General features: G+C 31.9%; 2 protein-coding genes across 2 annotated transcripts; both read left to right on the top strand.

The window, feature by feature from the left end:
• The first annotated feature begins 1,175 nt into the window (after positions 1-1,175).
• LOC113872166 (carotene epsilon-monooxygenase, chloroplastic) lies at positions 1,176-8,963 on the top strand. The gene is made up of 9 exons (XM_027509493.1): positions 1,176-1,783; positions 2,843-3,139; positions 3,232-3,429; positions 4,176-4,277; positions 4,461-4,601; positions 6,738-6,845; positions 7,776-7,858; positions 8,206-8,368; positions 8,649-8,963. The coding sequence occupies exons 1-9, from the start codon at positions 1,313-1,315 to the stop codon at positions 8,682-8,684; spliced, it is 1,599 nt and encodes a 532-aa protein (XP_027365294.1). The 5' UTR covers positions 1,176-1,312; the 3' UTR covers positions 8,685-8,963.
• Positions 8,964-15,505: 6,542 nt separating this feature from the next.
• On the top strand, positions 15,506-20,585 carry LOC113870860 (nucleoprotein TPR-like). The gene is made up of 4 exons (XM_027507370.1): positions 15,506-18,364; positions 18,441-18,563; positions 18,728-18,861; positions 20,213-20,585. The coding sequence occupies exons 1-4, from the start codon at positions 15,506-15,508 to the stop codon at positions 20,445-20,447; spliced, it is 3,351 nt and encodes a 1,116-aa protein (XP_027363171.1). The 3' UTR covers positions 20,448-20,585.
• The last annotated feature ends 5,821 nt before the right edge of the window (positions 20,586-26,406 follow it).

Below are 26,406 nucleotides of genomic sequence, written 5' to 3'. Positions count from 1 at the left end.
TAAAAAGAAAGGGGAAGAATAAAACAGTAATAGCTTCGTCTCTTGAATATAATTTGTTCACTTATTTTGGAAACAAGTTTAAAATTATGTAGGTGAATTCAACCTAAAAACTACAACTAATAACATGGAAGTAATAAATATTTTAATTAAATTTTTTATTAAATTATCTTTATTAATTATTTTTTTAAAAGTTAAGTTATGCATTGCTAAAATATTATTAATATATATAATGAAAATATTAATTTTAAAATTTTTAAAAATATTAATAAAACTTAACATAAACAAAAGAAATCAAATATAATAAATAAAATATTCTTTTACAATATTAATTATTAATGTATTACGAAGATATTAAAGATAAATTGACCAAAAAAACTTAATATAAACATATCTTTTTTACTTCATACATCTTTACATTATTATTTTTTTCAGAAGTCCATTGATAAAATAAATACACTTACGATCAAGATAATAAATAAAAAAAATATTACAACAATATACACTAAATAAAAATAATAATAAGCATGCATAATTTTGTCTAAATTAATTTAGCATTTGGAAAACTTTAAAATCTGCAAAAAAAAAAAAAAACTAATTTTACAATATTTTTTGCTATAAAAAAGAAAACGAATTAGCATGAGCTCAAAGATAAATTAGATCACTAGTTCCAAACTAACATATAAAGAATTCTTAAATGGTGCGGAGACTTTCTTTTTTCTCTTCTAAATTAGCACAAATTTTAAAACGAGCCCATTAGAATCTAAATTAATTAAACAAAGTAGGTTGTTGATCTTAATTACAAAGAGTAATATGAATAAATGATAGATGTAGGGTGAAACTCTAACGAATTTGATTAATAAAAGTGAAAAACGATGGAAAAAATAAAGAAAGAATGAGGTAATTTAGACATACAAAAATCTTAAAAAAATAATTAAATATAAATATAAAATCTCATAAAAAAATCAACAAAAGAAAGAATAAAGAAACATTTACGAAAGAGGAAGCGAGCCCCCACCTGCATTGAAACAATCAAATTAATGGAGATTTTTTTTTTCTGTTCAACAATGAATAGTTGAAAAGGAGCAATTTTTTCGTCTCTCTCTTTTCTTTTAATCAGTAAAAATACTATTTTAAATTATTTTCTTACAACATTTATTAAAAAACAAAAAAAGTAAGTTGGGTTTTTGGTTGAGTTCAGTGGAGGGACGATTGAGTGGGAAACCGGTGGTTGAATTCCACCACCGTTTAACTGCCAAATTCCCTCACAGTCACAGTATCATCTAAAGCTTATCCTCAATTCATAGTTGAAACAATGCATCATTCACTCTCTCTCACACTCAAACCCTTCTCTCTCTTCCCTCCCCACAAACACAAACCCACTCCAAAACCTTATCCACTTCTCGTCAAATCATCAATCAACAAAAACTCTGACACCACAACCAAATCCACTTCCTGGGTTAGCCCAGATTGGCTCACTTCTCTCTCTAAGTCCCTCACCATAGCCAAAGACGATTCAGGCATTCCCGTAGCGAGTGCCAAGCTTGATGACGTGTCCGATCTTCTGGGTGGTGCTCTTTTTCTCCCTCTCTTCAAGTGGATGCAAGACTATGGCCCCATTTACCGCCTCGCCGCTGGCCCCAGAAATTTTGTCGTTGTTAGTGACCCCGCCATTGCGAAACACGTTCTCAAAAATTATGGGAAATATGCTAAGGGTCTCGTTGCTGAGGTCTCTGAGTTCCTATTTGGGTCTGGTTTTGCCATTGCTGAAGGTCCACTCTGGACGGTAATTTTGTTTATGAGATTGTTCTAAGTTTTAACAATGTGGATTGTTTTGCTCTTTCGGAGTTTAGTACTGTTCAGCAATGGGGTGCGTGCATTGCCTTCATTTTTCTTTCTTGAAGCCCTTTTCTACTCGATGTGTTGTTGCATGGATATGAGTATGAAGTAGGATGATGTTTAAAAATTAAAATTATGGGTATGTTAATACTACCGCCTATCATTTTTTCTAAGAAATAAATAACTAATTTATCATGGCCAATAAAAAGTAACTATATGTCATAAATAAATTTATAGCGTATTCTAAACTTACCCTTAGGAATAAATGGTCAAATTGGTGACTGATACATGAAATTAATGAATCTATTTACTTTTATGGATAATGAGTGAGTGTTTTGTTGATTCAAAACAACAAATAAGGGTATAGAAAGTATTTAGTAATTAATACACTTGTAAATTGGTCTTCGTCTTCCTTTCTTATATTTTGGAACGAAAAAATGGTGGTAGTTACTTCTTATAAGTAGGAGTAGAGGGAGTAATATTTAAGTAATATTAATGAAGAATCTAAAATATTTGTATATACAATGTCTATAATAAAGGCAGTTAACAAATTTGCATCTCGTGTCTCACAAGTAACAAGTAAGGATGAGTGGATTTGATTAAATAGAGAAATAAATATGCGAAAATTGAGAGAGGTGAAAAAATTCCTTAATTTAATTGAAAAACTGTCATTGGTTGTTTAGGGAGAAATGATCTAGCTAGTATCTAAGGCATACCTAGTTATACTCCAAGTTCAACCTGGTCTACACAAGGTGCTTACGGAGTTGTTTTAAAAAAAAAAAAATTGATAAGTACTCTAGCATATCGAACTTGTACCAGTATCTAGTGCGTACTGGGTTGAGTATGTTTTACAAAATGAAGTACCCGTACTTCAGAGATGTTGCCTTAATAGCTGTTCACTCTCAGTATAAATCATTTATTCATTTGTAGTGCTTCTTTTCATGATTTTATGGATTGTTTTGGGCAACTGGCTTTTAGTTACAGCTGTTTTCTGATCTTGTATTAGGCAAGGCGCAGGGCTGTGGTTCCATCTCTTCATAAACGTTACTTGTCTATTATAGTGGATAGGGTGTTTTGTAGATGTGCTGAGAGATTAGTGGAGAAGCTACAACCTGATGTGCTCAATGGAACTGCTGTTAACATGGAGGAGAAGTTTTCACAGTTGACTCTTGATGTTATTGGTTTATCTGTATTCAACTACAATTTTGACGCACTTAATGCAGATAGTCCTGTTATTGAGGCTGTTTACACTGCATTGAAAGAGGCAGAGGCTCGGTCAACTGATATTTTGCCATATTGGAAGGCAAATTCTTTCTCATCTCCCATTCATGATATGGAATTTCTTTGTGTTCATTATGCCAAAATTTTCTTCTTTTCTGTTCTTTGTTGTTGCAGTTTCAATTTCTTTGTAAGATAATCCCAAGACAAATAAAGGCTGAAAAAGCTGTTGGCGTTATCAGGAAAACTGTGGAAGATCTTGTTGAAAAATGTAAAGAGATTGTAGAGTCTGAGGGTGAAAGAATTGATGTTGATGAGTATGTGAATGATGCTGATCCTAGTATCCTCCGGTTCTTGCTTGCTAGCAGAGAAGAGGTTTGCTGTATTTTGTTCCCAGCAAATACTGTGCTTTTATCAGTGTTCTTATGCAAATTGCAGTACAGTAATGCATAATAATAGAGGTTTTGATATGATAAACTATTAAGTTGCTTTTTCCCCTTAGATTATAGAGCCTTCGACTTCTTCTAGAAATGTTAAGTGGCAGTGGTAAAGATGAACAGTGCAATGGTTTTATGGGTGTATTAATGATTGTTTATTTTTATTAAACACTCTGTTCAAGTTATTATGGCTGAAATGTAGATTGATCATTGTGCAACCAAGTAAATGCCATCCTGTGATTCTGTATTGATTACTCTGGGTCATTATGGGTGTATGAATTGCTCTCATTTTTTGCCATATCTTTTCTTGGTTGTTATGTTACTTTTTGAAAAAAATGTCAGCCATACATTCAGATATCTGAATTTCTGGTTGTGGAAGTATGAAGTATTTCATGAGAAGACAATTGCATTTTTTTCATGCTCTTTTAGTGTAGTTCCGCTTACTGCTCAATCATTGAGTTTCTCTGCAGCATTTAGTTACACTACTGATATGGAGATCTCCACCACCATCACTTCCTTCCTTAAACATGTCATACCACTTGATGATAACACCATTTGTTTTTCATTTTCTTGATCATCTGACATCACAACTTTGTATAAACTACTGCTCTAGTATGGACAGCTTTTTTCTTTGATGTCCATTCTTTATGTTGTTTATTTATAATTTATGTTTCTACATTCCAGGTTTCCAGTGTGCAATTGAGGGATGATCTCTTGTCACTATTAGTTGCTGGTCATGAGACAACTGGTTCAGTGTTGACCTGGACACTTTATCTTCTGAGTAAGGTATCATTTTTCATACATATTAACACTAAAATGGTTGTTTAATGATCTCATTTCCTTCTAATTTTTTTCAGCTGATGTCTCTACTTATGTGTTATAAACATACTAATGTTAGCATTGAGCAACATGCAAGAGCTCCACTATGGTCTTCCCCCATAAATCTAAATTATAAGCTTGTTTATGTAGGATTCTTCCTCTTTGGCAAAAGCAAAAGAAGAGGTAGACAGAGTTCTACAAAGAAGGCGTCCTGCCTATGAAGATATAAAAAATCTGAAGTTTTTGACACGCTGCATTATAGAGTCACTCCGGCTCTATCCACATCCTCCTGTAAGTTGAAATGTTTCTCCATACAAAGATTTTTAGTACAAACTTCTATCTGAGATGCAAAATATTTTGTATTATCATTTGTGTAATTTATGCTTGAATTGAAGTTAGCATGGTAACATGGAAAATTGATAGTTAAAACTGATATAATGAGTGGGTTGTGAGAGGAAAATTTGGAGATATAATGATCTTGATTGTTGAAATTTCTGAAAGACATTGGCTTCTGGGATTTGTGAATTGGGTTGTGGGACCTTCGGTTAAGGGTAGAAATTGAGAAACTGTAAGGGAAATCAGAATGAAAGTTAGTAGGTTCCTGCCACAGCGTAAAGCACTCCTGTATAAGATCTTTTTCCTTGTGTTTAGTTAGATTTTCAGTGGAAACTTAATGAGAAGTTTTCTTTTTGTTTCTTCCCCTACCACACCTTGTTGGACAATGTTTAGTTGAAACTGGAAGAAAAAAGATAACAAAGAAGAGCGTTCACCAAAATTGTCACACATTGAAGGAGACCTATTAAAAGTCTTACTGCTAAAGAAAGCATAATTTTGGAAATATTATATATGAAACTATCATTTTCTGGTATTATTCGATGATATATGTTTATCTCCTGACTGAAATTACTATTTCAAAGAAAAATCCCAAATCAATCAGAAAAGACTTAATTCTCATTTGTTCGTAAGCAAGTGTACTTGTCGAAAAGTAATAAAAGGATTTTCAAAAAAGAGTTATTAAGTTATCATCCGATAGAAATTATTTTTAAGTACCAAGGATACCTTGATTTGATTGTTTAAATACAAAGGGAGTGCGATGGATTAAAAACAAGGCTTAATGTTAGCAATTAATTGAAGAGAACAATAATGCAATGTATGAGAGAAATCAAATGAGATGAGCCTAAGACTTATGATTTTATCTATTACACTTTTCTATGTTTTAGTTATTTTAATCCAAGTATTGATATCTGAATATTTGTCAACCACTCATACTAGTTCTATTAATACTCAATGGTAATGTAATGTTAAAATTCTTTTCCTTGAACAATCATCCTTAATAATCATGCAAGGCAAAAATGTAGAGAAAGCATAAAGATCTTATGAATTTGTTAATTCAATAACGATTGAAAAAGAGGAATTAAGTGTGATTAACCTAATCCTTTATCTCGTTTTATTCTATAGTTCCATTAATTACATGTGGTATAATTGTCTACGATGCAACTAATTATGAAATGCTAAGGGTGATCAGTTCTTAACATACACAATATGATTCAATAGAATAAAAGTTAAATAATAAAAGAAAATCAATATTGATATTAAAAGTAAAAATCATACAAAGTATGCAATAGGATCCCCTATAGTCCTAGCTATGGATATAATTACTTACAATGAAATACACAACGGAAAACATAATGAATCAATCCATAAAATAAAAAAGAGAATTCAAACAAAAGAAACCCAAAAGAGAAAAAGATGAAAAGAGTTCTGGTTCTCGAAGGGGGTGCTCAATCACTCGTTCCGACTCTAAATGGGTTCGTCATCTTTATCAATGATCTCCAATAACTCTCAACGGTGAAGTGAGTCAGAACTAAGAAAGGGAAGATGGTGTGTCGAATGAAGTGGAAAAAATATCTTAAGTGTGGAGTATAAGGTCTCTTTATATAGGCTGTTCCATGAGCTTCCGGTCGATTGAGTTTTATCTTTTCGAATTAGTTTTATCTACAATCAGAATCTTAACTTTAGAATCTTAACTGAAAAATTACTCTAAATCTTCATATTTAAATCTTTATCTAAGTTTAAATTTTAAATTCAAAATTCAAGCTCAGATTCACATAATACAGCTAAAGACAAAAATTATCTAATTTTTATCCAGAATATTTCCATAATGCATTGATCACAACTTCCAGCTTAACTGTAATAATTAATAGCATAATTAGTGTAAATATATATAAAATAAGATTTAAGTGTATAAATATAATTTATAAAATATATCAAAATATAGACTTATCACCATTTATTAAGTAAACACTTTTAACATCTGTATATTTTAGTTTTCTCAAATATGCTTTATCAGAGTTCGCATTGTCAATATATTTCACTAATCTTTCAGTTTATTTATGAAAGTACTTTATAACCTTATTTGTCCTTAAGGTTTTGATAAGAAGAGCTCAAGTTCCTGATGAGCTTCCAGGTGCTTACAAAGTCAATGCTGGTCAAGATATTATGATTTCTGTGTACAACATACATCGTTCTTCTGAGGTATTACTTGATGTTTTTTAAGTGAAAAAATCTTTCTTTAATGGGTCAAATGGCCACTTATTGAATGTAGCCAAACGTGAATATTTTTGTTAAAAAATTTGGTGATGAAATTTTTAAATGACAGTAACTGGTCGTATTCAGTTCTGGTGGAGGAGATCCATGTCTGTCTCATGTACTGCGTAAAAGTTTAATTTACTATGGTCTTTCATGCAACAAACCTCTTAAATGGATGCCTCTGAATGTGATTTTGGTCACCTTCATTCTTTATATTAACCCTCCTAGAAGTTGCTGACTTGCGCCATGGTCAACTCAACTTCATGACTCCTTACTGTGACCACATGTTTTGATTATTTCTACTGTAACCAGGGTTTTCAGACATATAAGACAGCATAGAGAATTTAATATTATGTTTTTCTATGTGCTTTTTAATTGATTAGTTTAAAATAGTTAGAACCTGTTCAATTCCATTTCAAAAGAATATTCTGTTTCTTGTTTTTTCCTTTTAGTTTTGTTGGACCCGAGAAAAAAAGGTAAAAAGAATACTCCGGATGGGGAAACAAGTTTGATTTTGGAGAGCATAAAAACCTTTTCATCTCTTCTTGTTTCAGTTTTGAGTACAGAGATGTATCATTAAAACTGATTTGCTTTTGGTATTAGTGTTCATGATGTGTGTGTGTATTTTCTTTTTCTTTTTTCTAGTCAGCAGTTGTTTTGTTTAAATTCTTGATATGTCACATACATTATGCGTCCTATCTTGTGCATTTGCAAAGGTGATTCATAAATAATGTTGTTTAATAATGTGATAAAGACATTATTTATATCTCAGTGTTGATGTGTAATGTTTTTCCTTCTTCCTTGCCGTTTTGCTATATTAACTCTGTCAAGGTGTTACACTATTAAAATGTTATTGCTGGCTTTTAACTTTGCCAGGTTTGGGATAGAGCTGAAGAGTTTTTGCCAGAAAGATTTGATTTGGATGGTCCAGTGCCAAATGAAACAAATACAGATTTCAGGTGTACATTATTGTCAGCAGTAATAACTCTCCACAAAAATGGTGTAAATTACACCTCCACCGTGGTTGCGAGTTACTTACACCTTTTTATGGCTCATTTTTTCCCTTCTCTCTTCCCGAGTAAGGGGTTGTTTGGAAATAAGAGATTTGGATGGAGGGGATCAGGGGAGAGCATATTTTAAATTTTAAATATATTTTTTTAAAATAAAAAATTTGCCCTCCCCTTCGTTTTTAGGTTTTTCTTAGTGTGGGGAGAAGGGATGGTCCATTCTGGTTATGTCCCCTGTGGAATATTTTTGTTTGTGTATCTCAGTTTGCTCAGATTTCATGAGTTAAAATATGTTACAGATTCATTCCATTCAGTGGAGGGCCTCGCAAGTGTGTTGGTGATCAATTTGCTTTATTGGAGGCTACGGTTGCTCTTGCAATCTTTCTACAGCATATAAACTTCGAGCTGGTTCCTGATCAGAATATTAGTATGACAACAGGAGCAACAATACATACAACAAATGTAAGCTTATCTACTGTTTTTGAAATGTGTTTTCTACAAGTAACTTTGTCTGCGAATCTCAATGTTTGCAAGAGGGTAACGAGAGCAAAAGGAAATGCTAAATTCTTCAAGTCTTCTCAAGCTTCATTTTTTTCTTTAATTTTGTTAGAAAGAGGAACAAATCCCTTTAATTTCTTCACATTCATTGTCTGCTCATTTTCAAGTACTCAATGGAAAAGAAAAGCTTCACTTACATTTAACCACTAAATTTTAGTGTTCTAATAGGATTTTGTTTTTGCAGGGTTTGTATATGAAACTCAGCCGACGGTTGAAATAGTTAACGTTTAGTTCATCTTCGCTTTGACCAAACAAACAAAAATTCATCTTCGCATAAGCTGTAAAGTTGTCTATATCTATCAGCGTATTCAATTCTTTCGATAATTTTCTCATTTTTGGTAGTTAATGTCCCACAAGTTATCTAGTAAATATGTATTTGATAGAAAATATTTTTTCAACAATTAAATCGTTTATTCATCTTTTCTAAATGTTGTAAAGAAGTTTAATTGAATTACGAAGTGAAGAACTATGTCAAGTCCCAGTTACAGAATCACGTTTTCAATTTAATTGCGAGTTCTGCTATCAATCTTTATTTATTAGATCAGATTACATTTACTTGAAAATTGAAAATGACTTAATTACTTATGTTATTCTTAAAAACAGTAATGTGTTATTTTTTTTTATTTTTACATTTTAATAGTTTTAATTTTAATTTCCATTTATAATCTGTTTTATTTTTTTATTTCAAACTTTCGTAATTTATTTATTTTTAAAACATACTTTCATCATTTTAATTGAAACTTAAAAGTCCATGTTATGACTCAAGTAAATGAAGAAAATTCAATTCAGAAGACTAGTCTATTACGTGGTAGTTAAATTTAACTCAAAAGACTAGTCCATTATATAGAATATTAAGGCTAATGTAACACTTGTTTTGCTTGATTTTCTTATTTTTATTTACATATTTTGAGTTAACATGTTGTATATTATACAGTGCTTATGTAGTGAACCACAGTTGTACTGCTCTCGAGGATTGTAATTATTGTTTCTCTAATGCAAGTGTCACTGGGCTCTTCATGAATTTTAATGTTAGAAATGTTCACTTCTAATAGTAATTTTCTTTCTTATTCAGTAGTATAAGTAAAGGAACAAAAAAATGAAAAAAAATAGAAATTTATTAAGTATTGTTTTATTGGATTTTTTTCTTTTTACAAAAACATTTATTTTTCCCTTTAAAAACCATTTTATGCTGTATATAAATTTTAGGTCAAATTATATTTTTTGTCCTCCGTGTGTAAGTAAAAGCTTTTATTAATTTGGTTTTCTGATTTAATTTAATTATTAAAAGTTAATTTACGCTTTACTTTAATTCATGAACTATTTTTGTGTTCAATTTAAACTTATAAAGTTATTTTTTTTAAGACAAAATAATTCTTTAACTTTGTTATATCCTTTAACTTGACTAACATTGTAAAAATATCAGCATATTGGGTAACAACTTTTTCTTATTTTCCATTTCTTACGCATTTTACTCTTAAATCACCTTCTATAAGTTCTAAATCATTACTAATTTTTTTAATTGTCCATAAATCATTTCAGACTATTTTTTTATTATTATAAATACTTACATAATAATTACTATCAACCTATCATCATTTATCAACTCACCGTGAATCCATATTTACATAAAAGTTCAAAATATTGTTTGAATTAGTAAATATTGAAATAAAGTTAGAGAAAAATTTTAGTACACAAAATAATTTAGGGGGCTAAATTGAATTCAAAAAATTTAAAAACTAAAATAAAACTTAAATTAAAATTAGAAGACTAAGTTGAATAAAAACAAAGTTGAAGGACCAAATCAAAATTTTACTTAAATTTGACGGACAAAAAATTATTTTAAAACTATATTTTAATTCCGTTTATCCAAGTTAATTATATGTAACTCAAAATTGGTTGTTTGGGAAGTAGGATAGTAGGCAATATGTGCCAATTGTTTGTATTTGTTTTAATTCAATAACTTTTTTAAAAGTATTTGTACTGATTACATATTTTATAAAAAAAATTTAAAATATATATTGTTTTATTAATACTTTATTTTCCAAAGTTAAAAATGATAACCACTAAAAAAAATACCATAAACCATAAATGATAATAAAAAAAATACTTATTTTTTTATTTAAAAAAACTCTTTTTAAAAATTAATCAGTTTCCGTTTTTTTTTTTTTTTTGTTTTAGTTTTTTGTCATTCACACCCAACTCTATCAATTGAAAGATACATCATCTAAATTTCAATTTAAACGAAATTCAATTTATTATAATAAACAAATAATATTTCTGACCAACATTTTACAAAATGATTTTCATTCAAGGAATTTCATATATAGACAATTTCCAAAACCCCATCATTATTTAACGTCAGATCAGTTTCTGAGACATTTTAAAAATGAATAACTAGCTTGAACGAATGGCTTGACATTTGTTAGATCTAAATAATTGTTATCTTTTGTTGCCATATCATATCATCTTTTTTGTTCACTCATTAGCACTTCTAAGCAGTATGGTTTTGCCTTAAGCCTGCGTCTCATGAATCGTCATCCATAATTCCCTTGCATTTCACTTCATTTTGGAGTGTCATGTCCTCTTCCACGAGACTAGTACAAATTAAGTGAACATATAATAGTACACTGAATTTAACAAATGAATTTAAAGCTGTGTTTGGATAATAATTAAAAATTAGTTAGGAGAAACAAAAGTTCCCCATTATTGACTTTTGGGAATGGTTGGTGATAAGTGATTAGTAAGTGTACCATAACATACCCAAACTAATAATCAGACCCAATGCAAACCTACCACATAAATCTCTGGCTTTTGAGAGACCCATGTCTTCTATAACGTGTATTGATGGAAAGAGAATGGCAAAATTCTTTTCTTACTATCAGCAACTTTCGCATATGCCTCTTGGGGCCGGTTGGTGATTAACCTTAGATGCAATCGATGCCACCCCAAAGCCAACCCAAAAAGACAAAAATTACATAAATCAAGAGGTACATTCTGTTCAATAAAATGAAGACTCAATTTTCAAATTCGTCTCTATAATTTTATCGTAATACATATTAGTCCCTAATAAAACAACATTGATTATATTAGTCCTTAAGTATGGATACCTATATAGCTGACATTTTGTGACTTTTAAGATTTGATATATCTATTGCTAAATATATCAAGACAAATTTGGATGTTTACTTTGAAATAAACTAATCACGGTAGCAGAAGCAAATATCGTAAGTTGCATAAAAATAATCTCAATTCTCGTGGATATCACGATGCTATCGAGGCAAAGTCTCTTTCATGAGTATCCAATCCATTCTTCTAACTATGTATAGTATATGAAATATATATTCATACAAATATTCTTCTTTGAATTAAGTGCGGAATCTTGAATCTCAAATTACTCTTTAATCGTCCATCGGAAAAAGGTCGTTCAATTTTGTTTGTTAGCATTGTTTTTGGTGGTTGCCGCAGTAACATAGTTGCAACCTCTCCAATCGGGAAAGCAACACCTTTTAGGTTCTTGCCCAACCACCGCGTGACGCGTCAGCATATAGAATCGTTCGCTGACTTTCCCATTAAACAGAAAAGCCAAGAGTGTATTAAAAAATGGTGCCTGGGTCATAGCTGTTTCACTTCACTGTACACTGCAAACATTTTTATTAAAAATTAAAACATTTAATATAATTTTTAATTAAATCATATTATTTATAAATTAACTATCGCACAGTTTAAAAATATTTGTATGAGAGCTTTGTCATTGCAATGACTTTAGAATGTTATACATAAATTTTAATTTGAAAAAACTGTAAATGATTTAATAACTTTGCTTCTGTTATTTTTCCTCTTTTGTTGGTTTCTGTTGTTGCGCCTCTTCGTGTGTATCTCTCCCGCAAATACAATGCGCGATGATTCGAAGGAAAAATAAAATAACACCCTTCGCAACAATGACCACTGAGCTAACGCTCTTTCTCTCTCTCTCTCTCTCTCTTAGTCTCTTTCTCCAGTTGGTGATGGTGGTTGCGGAGGAATCATGAATGTGGTGATTTTAGAGTAATTGTTGAGAGTGATTGAGAAAGAACGAACCACAACACGCAGAGAACACACAGTGAGAAGAGAGAGTGGAAAGAGAAACAGAGAGAGAATGTTTAGGCTGCACAAGAACAGGGCTTCCAAATCAGTGGAAAAAATTGAGTTCAAAATATCTCATCTCAAGGCTCTTCAGGTTCGTTTTTCACTATTTCTATTTCGTTTCTTTTTACGTCGATCACTGTGATGTCATTGGTGTAGTGTTTGTCTGTGTTTTCGTGTTGCTTAATTTGCTTCGATAAAAAAAAGTGGTAATTCATTGGTGTAACTAAAAATCTTAGATCCTAATTTGGAAATAAAATGCATTGATGAGTTTAAAATAATGTAATTCGTTTATGAAGTTTATTTCAACGGAAAGAACATGTTTGGGAGTTTATGAAGTTCAAGCTGGGGATCGTGGTGCTTTGTCATGAATAGCTAGCTGCATTGGCTTTGTGGTTTATGTTCACATGGAATGCATATTGCAGAACAATGATTCATGCTTGTTTTGTGACAAGGATTGATAAAGAGCTAAATCATAAAATGACTATTGTTAATAGTTGCAAGACGATATGGTACTGTTATGACATTTCAGTAATTCGTGGCAAAATTTTTTTTCTAGAATTTCATATCCAAATGATTTCAAGTGTCAAGTGATGCGTTAGCATGAGGCCATATAAAAAAACTAAAAAGGCTACTTGGGTCAATAACAAATGCTTATTGATTCTAATGTTAGTAGGTACCCAAGGGGTGGGACAAGCTGTTTGTTTCTGTTGTCTCCGTAGAAAATGGTAAAACAATTGCAAAGTCAAGCAAAGTGCCAGTGCGTAATGGAATTTCTCAATGGTCCGATACTTTTTCAGAATCTATATTGGTTTCAGGAGATAATTCTTCCAAGGAGGTTGCGGACTGTCTCCTCAAGCTTATTGTTGCCACGGTACTATAACTGTTGATGCCCCTTTTACTATTATGCACACCGTTTTGTTATTCTTCTGTTCCTTTATCATAATCAGCTTGAGACTTCTCTGTTTGGGTTACTAAATAAATAATATCATCAACAGGGATCATCAAGATCTGCCATACTGGGAGAGGCGACTGTCAGTATGATCAGTTATATGAGTTCAGCTGCTGCTATTCCACTTTCAATCCCTCTGAATAAGTGCAACCATGGGACAGTTTTGCATGTGAGTCATATAACTGAAGTTATATCTTATTTATGATTGAGTGCAGAAAGTGAAAACGATTGCTCTTATGATGATTTGGGGGTGTTGTGTCATTTTGGATAAGATTCGCGAATTTATTTATTTTTCTGAAATTGATGGAAAATATAGCACTAGAAATAGGGAATATATTGTTGACCGGAATTGAATTAACAAATAATAGTCTTGAAAAATATATAAAATGGTCTTTCTCACAGATATCCTTTTCTTGTCAGTGTGATGTGATTATTTCACTCAATAAAGTAGCCTTGGACAACAGCAATACAGCCGGAAAGTTGTAAAGTAGTAATCGTATATTATTTTCCATCCATACATGTCACAAGGGAAATGGTTTTTCCTTGCATAGGAATTACTCCTTTGTGACGAATCTCTTTCTCATTAACTTTACACATGATGATGGCACTGTCTTAGCCTTCTTTCAACTTAATTTTCATTACACTTTTCATAATCGGCTTAGTGGTGCATGGGACTGAAGTCTTATTTATGGAGATCATGACCCCATAAGTATACTACCAAAGCACGTCTTACTCTTTCATTGGAACTATAACTATGAAAAATTATGTTTGTTACTTACTCTACTTCGTTGACAGCAAATTTTCTTTGGTTTAAATATGCTAACTCAAGCAGTATTCACTGTGATTTTCCTCTCCCAATATAGAGGCAAACTATGGGCTCTTATTACCTATAGTGCTATTGCAGCAAAATGTCATTGAACTTAGTTGGGAATTCAGTGGTTATGCATTTTGCAGGTAACTGTGCAGTGCCTTACACCAAGAACGAAACTCAGGTTTGTATTGGAGGGTAATCTTTTGTTTTATACTGTCTATTGCTCTAGTGAGTATTGATCTCCTGCACTTTCCCAGGGATCAAGAATCAAGTGAGACAAATTCACATTTGAAGGCCGTCAATGAAAATAATTATGATTTGGCTGTCAAGTCAAATGGATCTGATTGTTCCAATGTACAGAGTGTTGAATCTTCCTCTGTTGAAGATTCGGACTCTATCTTATCCAACGGCGAAATTGAGACTAGGGTAAAATTACAACATTTTCCCTACTAGAATCATATCTGCTTTGTTGCAAAAATGGTTGAAGATTTTTTCCCAAGCATGTTGGTAAATAATAATTCTCTGTGCCTATGTTTGTCTAAATCCTTGATCAATTTTCAGGATGAACTTTCAAGACTCAAATAATTCTTTGTTTTAACTGTTCGTTTATATTTAGGGTCTCCTTGTGTATCAGAAAGCATACATTAAGGTTTTTACATGGAAAACTTTGCACAAAAGACATTGCTTCATTTCCAAATTTAAGTGGCATTTTTTTACCCCGCAAGTATGCAAACATTTCTGTTTTTGAGACATTTTTGCGTGGTGATGATGACTGCATTTCATCCTAATGGGTGCTTTAAAAGCTATTCATTGTACAGAGTGGTGACGTAAAAAGAAAAGAATTCTTTATGTACAGCTATCAGTTTGCTTATATTTGAGTGGTGACGTAATTTACTGTTGACCTGTCTTTATCATGATACTGACGACATGTTCACCTTGGCTGAAGGCAACAAGCTTCTCCGGATCTGTATCAAATTGCAGCCATAACTCAACAGAGGGTTCCACAGTAAGGGGAAATGTCTCCCCATGTATCAGTGACTGGCAGAGCTCGACTGGAATACAAGACTCAACTTGTTCACAGAGAAGTGTATCTCATCACGATAACCCCATTAATAACTCTCCTCCGTCAAATAATTCATCATTTAATTCCCAGACTATGCAAGACATTGGTGCGTCATCCACTAAGACGACCAATGCTTCTAATAATCGTCTGGAAGCTGCAAAGGAAACAAGTGAAGAGCTACGGGCAGAAGCGAAGATGTGGGAGATGAACGCCCGAAAGCTAATGGGTGATTTGAACATGTTGAGGACCGAATTCTCAGATCAATCCAAAAAACTGGCTGGTCTTGAAATGGAACTTTCAGCAGCACATGTGGAGCGTGATAATTTGAGAAAAGAAATTGAAGAGTTAAAATTGTCATTTGAGGAACCAACTGCGCGACAGAAAGCATTGGAAGATTCAGTATCTCAAGGTGAATGTATTCCAGAAATTGAAAATGCTCTAAAAGATGAATTGAGGTTTCAAAAAGAATCTAATGCTAACTTGTCTTTGCAACTGAAGAGAAGCCAAGAAGCAAACGTTGAGTTTGTTTCTGTTCTCCAGGAGCTGGAAGAGACTATAGAACAGCAGAAAATTGAGATAGAAAACCTTTCATCATTACCCTCAAAATTCAGTGATCTGGAGAAATCTTTCCAACTAAGTATAGAAGGAAACAAGCACTTAATGCAACAACTAGAACAATTGGAGGAATCCAAGAAAAATATGCTGGTCAAGATGAAAGAGCTGGAAGGATCCTTGGAGGACAAGATTCGAGACACTGAACTTATGAAGATTCAAAACAACAAAACCCTTTCAGATATTGAAATGGGATATGAAAGCAAGTTATCTGCCAAAGATGAAGAAATTTTAAGTTTGAAAGCAAAGCTGCTTGAATCTCTCCCAGAAAGTTGCAATACAGAAACTGTGTCCACAGATTTAGGTGATGCAGATCTTTTGAGAGAAATCGAAGTACTGAAAGAGAAAGTTCAGGAACTTGAGATAGACTGCAATGAGCTGACAGAGGAAAACCTTGACCTTTTATTCAAGCTAAAAGAAGCAAAGAACAATTCAAAAGATGGATCATCTGAAGACCTTTTGTCAGATAAGCTCAAAGATCAATCTTTAGCTAGCTTCGAGTCTGAAGTAAGCAACAATTTATTTCGAATATTCCATTCAGAAGACATGTTCCAGGGGGAAAACGTCATCAAGAATAGTAAAGATGATCATATTTCAATGCAAGAGCTTGAGACTTTAAAATTAGCTCTTGAATTCCGAATCACAGATTTGAATAAGGAACTGACTAATAAAACATCTGAGATAGGAAATCTTGAGGCTAACTTATCACGTAAAGAAGAGGAAGTTGGGGTTCTGCAGAAGCGAGTGAGTGAGTTGGAAGCCAAGGTTTATCATCTTGAACAAGAAAAAAGTCAACTTGAGAAACACAAGGAGGCCGTGATAAAAGAAAGTAAGCATGAACTGGAGCTCCACATATTAGATATAGAACAGCAAAAACAACAATTGTCAATTCGCAATTCTGTTTTGGAAGATCAAATGAGAGATTTGACAAATGAACAAGAATCTTGTTTATCAGAACTAGAGAACGCTAGATCTCAAGCTGCAAGGCTTCAAGAGAAGATTATGGAGATGCAGTCTGAGATAGATTCATCAACAGAAGACATGGAACAAAGATTAAAGGTGACACAAAAAGCGCAAGAAGAATGTGAATTTCTAAGGGGAGAAAATCAGCAGTCACAAGTTACCATTGAGAATCTTAAAGAAGAATGTAGTTCTTTTAAGAAGCTAAATGGAGATTTGAGGCAGCAAAAGTTGAAGCTAGAGGAATATTGCTCCCTTATGGGAGCCAGGTTGAAGGAATCAGATGAAAGATTTGCTAAGTGCTCTGAACGATTAGAACTCCTGGAAAAGAAATTCATTTTAATGCTAGATGATATTGCATCAAAAGAGAAGCATCTAACTTCAGATTTAGATTATCTTTTTGATGAAAATAGGAAACACGTGGAGCAGGGCCAAATTTTGTTGAATCAGATGCAAATGGAGAAGATGGTAGAAACTCAGAACTTAGAACTAGAAATTGAGAACCTCAGTCTGAAACTTTCGGCAACCTTTGATGAAAAAGAGAGGATTGCTTCCAATGCTTTGTTTGAAGTATCCACATTATGTGCTGATAAAGCCAAACTGAAATCTGATTTAGAAGAAGCTCAATCTAACGTGATTTTGGCCAAGAAGGAGGTTGGTATGATGCAGAATCGATATGAACAAAAGCTGAAAGACCTAACAACTGAGCTTGCTGAACACAAAGTTAAAATGGAAATGCTGAGGGCTGATCATGAAAAGTTGTTAACGCTGGTGGAGGACTATAAATCAAGAGAACTAAAATTCAAAAGCACTATAAATGCTCTTGAATTAAAACTTACGGTCACTGAATATGAAAGACAACAATGCATGGATGAATCTGGAAATTTAAAGGTTCAGTTGCAGCAAAAACATCAATTTGAAAATGAGATCATAGCTCTAAAGAATGAGCTCAACTCTTCTAATTCTGAGAAAGAGAGATTGGAAGCCTCATTGCTCCAAACATCTGAACTATGTGAAGATCTGACAGCAGAGAAGAAATCATCTGGACTAAAGATATTAGCCTTGGAGAAGGCAGCGTCTGAATTGGGTGACTGCAAGAGAACTAGAGCATCCCTAGAAGAAAGACTCATGCAGTTGGAGAATGACTTGAAGGCAAGAGAAACAAGATGTGTTCAGGATACTGAGCTCAGTCACATCAAAAAAATAAACAGGCAGCATCAACAGACCATACAACTGCTTGAGCAGGAAAAAGCTGATTTCCAGACAAAAGTCCAAGCCCTTGAAGAAGAATTGAAACTTACTAAGGAACAAAAGCGAAATCAAGTTCCGAAGTTAAACAGGAAAAGTTTATCAGTTAACGATGATCTAAAGGCCTCAAAAGTTAGTCTCTTTTTCATTAATGGCACGATGACATTGTTATAACAGGACTATTGATTTTGTTTCTTTGATTTAGCAGAATCCTGTGGTGAAGAATACTAATCAATATCGCAGTAATAGGAAAAAGTCATCATTAAAAAATGACAGAGAAATTATGAAAGATCAACAGGACCCTTGTTACAGCATCAAACATCAGAGTGAGGTGATTTGTTTTGAATATTGACCGAGTTGTAATTTACCTCCGTGTCAAATGTTTTAGAATTACAATTGCGTGGCGCAAAGTAATAATATCAACTAAATGCAGTCTCACTGGAAATGGAACCTTACTTTTCAATGTTTCTGTTTCATGTCTCCTTTTCTTAATAGGTAGAAACTGAACATGGACTTCTCGATGAAAGTGTTCAAGCTGTTGAAGTAGATCCACAATTGAAGACTCAATTGCTTGAGACTGGACTAGAAAAAGCAGAAGGCAATAACATTTATGAAGTTCAAATTGACAGGTTAGAGGAACACATTTTACCTTCAAAGCTAAAATGAAAAGGCTTTTAATCTGTGTATGACCCCCTTATGCTGTTTCTTTTAATAGTTTGAAGCTTTTTTCCTTCATTTTGTACAATTCAACAACAACAAAATATGTTTCCCACTTGATGGGTTATTTTGAACCATTCGAACAGGATAATTCCAATGCGCTAAAAGACAAAATGTTTGAAACTTAAATATATTCATAACACGAGAAATGCTTGCAATACACTCCCTCTAACACATTCTTTATTATTAGTAGTTAAAATTTATTAAAAATTACAAAAGTACTCTATTATTTAAAATTTATTAAAAATTACAAAAGTACGAGAAAGAAATATTAATTTAAAAATAAAAAAATAGAACTCATAATTTTTAATAAATTTTAAATAATAGAGTGTGTTAGAGAGTCTAGCACTAGCATTTCTCTTAGTAACATTAATTTTTGTGCAGATTAGGATCAATTTTTGAGAATGAAATTGCTTTTTGACAACTTTGGTGATGACAAATTGAAACTTCTTAGATATCCAATTGTTAAAACGTTTAGGATTAAACTCTGGGGTATTTGGCTCAGAACAGCTATTACCAGATAAAAACACCATATAAAGTTTACAAGAAATAAAAATAAATAAATTGAAGTTACAAAAGATGATGCCAAACTTATTTTGGTTTCGTGTTGTTCCCAAAAGAAAAAGCTATTCAAAAGGAATTTCTTTTAGTGCCTGAAGAATGGAGTTTTGGTGATTGCTTCGGAGGGATGAAAGACTAGGTGCCATTCTATCCCTTCTCTTCTCTTACAATATAACCAAGAATGGTTTTTAAAAAGAAAATTAAACAGAGAAAAAGATATAAAAGAAGTGAACAAATTAGAAAAGGAAAAAATAAAATAGAACCGCGATGTTTCATTCTTTCTCTGATATCTAGGACGATTCTACAAAATAATGTAAAATTCCTCGATAATTGATGTGTTCTCCATTTGAAATCAAAGGATCCAGTTTTCACAGGATTGCCTATTGAGGATCACGCCGTGTTCCTTTTGGTAAAACCAAGTTTAAGAAAGTTAATGAGAACACGCCGTAGTGCTTTCAGGGATGCCGGAAGATTGGTATATTGTTTCAAAGATGTCAGCGGCTAATTTTGGAAGCCTTTATTTTTTCGCAGCAAGATATATTCGTATTATTCCTTTGGTTTAGACTTGAGATCAAATGTAGGAATTTGAAATATTAGAAGGAAATATCATGTTAATACCATTGTCTGAGTTTTAGCACTTGCCTTATTGCTCATATAAGTAATTTGTGTTATAATAGAATTCGCTGTATATTTATCATGCAGGTCTCCATCTCAAGGCCAGAACAACAAGGCAAATGGCCCAGCAAAATCAATGGCTGAAGAACTTGTAACGAAAGAAAAATTTGAACGTACAAAATCTATGCTAGAGGCAGAGTTAAGAGATATCCAGGAGCGCTACTTCCACATGAGCCTTAAATATGCTGAGGTGGAAGCCGAGCGTGAAGAACTTGTGATGAAGCTCAAGGTGGCCAAGAACAAAAAAGGATGGCTCTCATAGAATTATGATCAGTCCGTTGACCCTTTTTTGAGGCTGCCAGGCACCTTTTCACCAATTTGAAGTGTCAGAGTTTTCAATCTACAAAATGATGAATAATTTGGTAATGATTCATTGAGTAGGAGAAAAATAATAAAACTATAATGGCCGTTTTACTTGTAAATATAAGAAATTTTGTAGGTAGAATTACACTTAGCAAGTGATATTGTGAGTGCCTTGGGTGGTCAATACTTGCTCGTCCGGGTACACTGCTTTTTTGTATCTCTATGGTGGACCCATTACATAGTTTCAAACACGCAACATTCATTATTTGGGGTTTTACAAGTGCTCTGCCATTGTTGAAAACAGTAAAAAGGAGCACAAGAAATCAAAATGTCTCTTCCATAGTGTCAGGTGACCAACTGACCATCCCACTAACAAAGGAGAGCAAGCAACAGAATTACCTCGTATAGGTCTGCGTTGTTTCTGACCCACTTTAAAAGCTCCTATTACAATTGTAAAACTTTTTGTATGAAATGACAAACACAAATGTTGCCAAAGAGAATTTTTCATTAGCATCTTTGGAAGAGAAACAAGTAGCACAAAAATAGGAGCTAACCATGCAATCATCCCAAATCTGGGATGAGTTGTAGGCCTAACCAAACTAAATCATAAATTACACCTTCCGAGCTGTGTCCTTGAGCATCATTTGACCAAAAAAACAGGCCAAGTAAAATCTTATGCCTATTTATAACCATTTGAACTTATTAGTTTCCTTGGTAACACTTGATTAGCCATGGACCTGATTAATCTATTTGACTAACCCGTCAAAATCAAATATTTATTAATATTCTTTCAATCAAAATACTATCGAAGAAATATTTTCTGTGGCATTCTCTTTTCGTAGTTATATTTTATTCTGCATTACAAATTACAATAGAAACTTTATAATTTCGTCCATGATATCTTCCCCCATAGATATTGCTGTCTATCTGGGCCCTCATTTCCAAAATATTCTATGCTCTTATACTACCTTTCCTTTCCAATCGGACTCCAAAATTAGAAAAAGAAAAATGGAACAGCAATACAGGTACCAGGTAGAAGTATCATTCTGTTTTACTTTGGCATCAAATGATATTCTCTTTTGATTGTTCAAAGCATCCACTTATGCCAACCAGCGCATATGCTTTCTCCAATTCCTACTGTGTGCTTTTTCTAAATTGCTGTTTGTTTTACAAAGAATTCCTTTATTGTTGAAATAAAAGCAAATGCTTAGCTTATGTAATTGGCGTCTTCAAATTTTATTGCCTTTTTCTTCATCTCTTTTCTCTGTAAGGAAATATATAATGTTTGGAGGACAAGTGTACCTGTCAAGAAGTAATAAAGGATTTTAAAATGAAGTTTACGATTGTTTTATTTAATTATTTGAGCCTAAAAGATGTGAAATTAAATAAAAAAAAGAATTTAATTATAAAATTAATTATGAATAAAAGCAAATAACGCAACACATGTCTTGATTAAACTTATTGAAGAGGAACATAAGACATATGAGTATTCTCATTCAATTCTTTATGTTATTTTTTTGTTTAAATCTAAATTTGATTTCTTTGTGATTACCAATCATTCATACAAATACTATTAATACCCAATGATCATGTAATATTAATATTCTTTTCTTTAAATTAATATCCTCAATGATCATGTAAGACATCAATTAAAGAAAGTATAAAGCACCTATGAATTTGTTAATTTAATAACGATTAGAAGAGAAAGATTAGTTTGGTCTAAGTAATCTTTTATCTTGTTTTATTCTATAAATCTATTAACTAATCGAGGTACGATCGCCTGACAATATAATTAATTAGGATTATAATTATACGCAATAGGATAAAAGCTAATCATAAACGAAAATGAAATATATATTCAAACTTCAAAATCCAATAAATTCATGAACAATAGTTTTTATAGTCCCAACTATGGACTTAATTACTCATGCTAAAGAGAAAAAATAAAACAATCGTAAACAAAGCTATAGAAAAAAGCAAATTAAAAAGAAATGATTTTTCGGTCTTCAAATACGGTCGTTCGAAATTCCAAGTCTCACCAAAAGTATGTCAATAATCCCGTACAAGAGAGATAAAATAAAAGATATATCAAAGAATGAAGGATAAAATGTAAACAGTGTGTCCAACAAGATACCTAAGGTATATCTTTTATAGGGGTTAAAAACCTAAAAACTCTTTATAATTGAGCTTCCTGCAAATAAGCACAACCTCGCTGAAAGGGTCTAAATGTGCTGACTATTGTAAAACTCTAATCTTTCATTAATTTGAGCTTAAAATCCACTTATGGCATCTTCATACTAAACTACACATTTAACATATAAATCAGTATAAAATTCAATTAAAATAAAGGCTAAACATATATATATGAGCTGTAGAAAAGGGTCTAATTACGAACTTTTATATATATATATATATATATATATATATATATATATATAAAAGTTTTGTCAACAAATGTCCTCCCATTAGAAAATTACTCAAATAAAAACATTTAGTTATTTAAATACTCAAAATTTTAAATATATCTAGCTTTTTAAAGTATCATATAACTTATTAACGAAATTTTTATTATCAATTATATGGTTCAAAATTATAATTATCACACTCTTAAAATGAAAAATATTTTAATGATATATGTTTTCAAAGTAAAAAATTATTGGAAATTACTGTAACATATATTGATAATAGTTTTCTACTTTTGATTTAAAAATTAGTATCATAAAGATACTTGTTAGCATTTTTCACCGAGACATCAATTCTTAATTTGATGCAAAATACATTGTGATCACTCATATTTAAGAATCAGTAAACTCTTTAAACTCACTAAAAAAGAAGGTTTTCATGTATTCAGACTTTGATGAGGTAGTCTATCATAACCCCAAATTAATTACATAAAGGTTGGTCTCGCAGTGATCCTCAAAGACTAAATCCTCTGGTGAAGGCAAGCATTGCGCAAGCAAATAAACTAAGTATCAAACTTTTGATGAAAAGGGGAAGGCAAATAATGATGATGATGCTGTTGTCACTAAGAATATGAAATGGTATATAGAAGTGTGACTCGGAACGGGTGAAAGCGAAATGCGTAGTTACCTAATATATCATATCTTACCAAATTTGACGGTAAAATATTCAACGACGCCGCGCCCAAGCAATCGCCTTTGTACATCTTTCAGCTTAATTTCTCACGCAGATGTTTATTGTTTGGTGCATCTATGATCAACAATTCAATGCTTGCTTTTGTTTTTTGTTGTTGTTAAATTAGTGTGTTTTTGTTCGTAGACTAAATGCATCTTTTACATGAAACAATCATTTTGGAACTCGTAAAACCATTGTAAATAACAAAAATATTTAGCATAGTTGTATTAACTGAAACTTAAACTTATACTACAAATTAAGCTAAACAATTTCAGTTCATCAACATGCATGTTTGATGATAATTCAGTGTGTTTTCCACTGAAAAACATATACAAACTTAATTAAAAAGAAAAAAAGAAATTGTGTTGACAAGGAGGAAATGAATTTAATTATGTTTATAATTGATTATTTCAAAAGTAAATTGGTAATAAGTTTCAAAATAAATTTCTCACCCAACTTGGTAGTTACCTTTGAAAGATGTTATTACATTAAAATTTTGAGTTATCAAATTAGTCTGATCAAAATTATTATTGCATTAGTTCTCTAAAACTTTTGTTATCAAATTAATATTTATAAAAGGATTAAAATAGTGATAAAAAATGCTTGAAAAACTAATTTAGTGATAAGCTAAATATTTTAAAGATTAATTTGATGATATTTTAAAAAATATTTAAAAGAATAATATGATTAATATTTAAATTTTAAAGAACTAATTTGATGGCTCAACTTTTTAAAAAATTAATGTGGCGTTAATTATAATTGAAGAGGACTAAGTTGATAATATTCTCTAAGATTTCTTTATATGTAGCCTAACATGTACTTTCAAACAAAAGCACGTTTGCTTATAAAAAACTAAACAAAATCATTTTTAAAAATCGTGTCTAAATTAAGCTCAAAAACCAATACAAACATAGCATTAGTCTCATTAGGTGGTGCTATAATTTTTTTAGTTAGGGAAAGGGAAAGTGGGAAGGATATATAGCAAACATATTATGATTTAAAAAGGGCAAGTGTGTGGTGTACTGCGAGCTATTTGTACATTGGCCTTCATGTGCAAGGTTAAAATACTCCCCCTTTCAAAAGTCTCACTCCGTACAATTGTCTACTACAAATTAAATATGTTATTAAATAGCAACCAAGAGAGTATATACAAAAAAAAAAATTTGTATTTATACAATATTTATGTATACTTTTAAATGAATGATAAGGAGGGAAAAAATTGCTATTATTGATAAAGGGAGTATTTTCAAGAGATTAGGAAAATTTTGTGAAAATAATTTATAATTTTCATAATCTTTTTTAAAATGTTTTGAATAATTTTTTTGTAGTATAACTTATTAAAATAAACTATATAACTTGTTTTCATAAGTTTCAACGTCACAAGTCATCATGTGATAAAAGTTTATTCAAAAAAATATTTAATTAAGTTGCTCGCACCCGTAATAAAGAAAGATAAAGAAAAAAAAACAGTATTATGAATATATTATATAAATAATAAAATTTTATAAAAATTAAATAATAGTGAATGAAAGGTACTTTTCTTTTCAACTTTCACTTTCATTAAGTAAATTAAAATTAACCTAAAACAATAGAAAAAAGACATAAAGTAATGAAATGAAATAAGTTATTGATTTAAATAAATTTTTGTCCCTATAAATATTATTATTTTTAGAATTAATTCCTATAAAAAATGTTAATATGTACTTTATTATATTCTAAAAGAGTAAAAAATTAGTTTCTTTCGTTAAATTTAGTTTCAAATGAAAATTATTTTCGACTCTTTTAAAATGCTAGAGACTATTTACTTAAAACAAAGGTTTTTATAAAACCTAACTCAAAAAATAACAATATTTGCATAGAGCAAAAAGTTTTTGAAGCTAAGATATTTTACTTTGTACTTGAAGATAAGATGAGTCGGCCAATCCCATCTTGCCCTGCGCATATCTCTCCAAAAATGAAGTTGATTTCTGGAAATTGTATTTGTAGTGAGAAATTGAAGCTCTTTGAAAACCAAATCCAGAGAGTGGCAATCCAATCAGAACCATGATATCATAGTGGGTCGATTTTGTTAGCCCATAATTTGATGCTGCTTCAAAGGCCAAGCAATAACAATACCATATATCCTAAACCTTCTCAAATTCACCATTTTAATACAACTGTTGTTGGATGGAGAATTTTGATGAAGGCTGTAACAAATCCCGAGAGTAGCAAAAAAGAAGACACGTGAGGGGAAAATGGAAAGGTGTTTGTCATAAGTGGAACAAAGGAGGTGGCAAGGGCATATGCTTTGGAAGATGCCATGTTAGGAACCTCCATTTCACTCTTTATCACTTTAATTTGTTCCCTTTAACAAAAAGTCACCCCCAACATCACACAACCTACTTAAGTCATCTCACTCTTTTATTGCCATTATGACCAACAAGAAGCAAATCCTATAACAACCAATCCTAGCATCAACTCCAAACCCTCTCTCAATTGCACCCCATCCTTAACATGTAGTAACACCCTTTTGAAACCTTTTCTCAGCCACCCCCTTGGCTCCACTTCCTTTGCAAATTTTGCACTAGGGGGTGGTGGAGATGTGGATGTGGGTATATATAATGGTATCCTCCATATACATCTATTTCTATCTTTCCATGCTCCTTTTCTTTCAAGCCTAAGCAAAACCGTCCTTCTTTAGGGCGATTTCTCTTGGAAAGGGCAACTTCAATCCTTTGGCATTTTTCAACTCCTCCATCTCACTTCACTGTGATTTGGGCTCTCCATGGAGCTTTCAGATAGTA

This window comes from Abrus precatorius, unplaced genomic scaffold, assembly GCF_003935025.1.
Source record: "Abrus precatorius isolate BTA unplaced genomic scaffold, Abrus_2018 Scaffold7, whole genome shotgun sequence".
Taxonomy (NCBI): Eukaryota; Viridiplantae; Streptophyta; class Magnoliopsida; order Fabales; family Fabaceae; genus Abrus; species Abrus precatorius.
This window is presented reverse-complemented; position numbering and strand designations above follow the sequence as displayed.

Bases quoted from the DNA above. Each gene is read 5' to 3' on its own strand.
- LOC113872166 (XM_027509493.1), top strand. From the start codon at position 1,313: ATGCATCATTCACTCTCTCTCACACTCAAACCCTTCTCTCTCTTCCCT. The intron at 4,602-6,737 runs GTAAGTTGAAAT...TTTGTCCTTAAG, and splicing joins GGCTCTATCCACATCCTCCT to GTTTTGATAAGAAGAGCTCA. The intron at 8,369-8,648 runs GTAAGCTTATCT...TTGTTTTTGCAG, and splicing joins CAACAATACATACAACAAAT to GGTTTGTATATGAAACTCAG.
- LOC113870860 (XM_027507370.1), top strand. From the start codon at position 15,506: ATGCAAGACATTGGTGCGTCATCCACTAAGACGACCAATGCTTCTAAT. The intron at 18,365-18,440 runs GTTAGTCTCTTT...TTGATTTAGCAG, and splicing joins ATGATCTAAAGGCCTCAAAA to AATCCTGTGGTGAAGAATAC. The intron at 18,862-20,212 runs GTTAGAGGAACA...TTTATCATGCAG, and splicing joins TATGAAGTTCAAATTGACAG to GTCTCCATCTCAAGGCCAGA.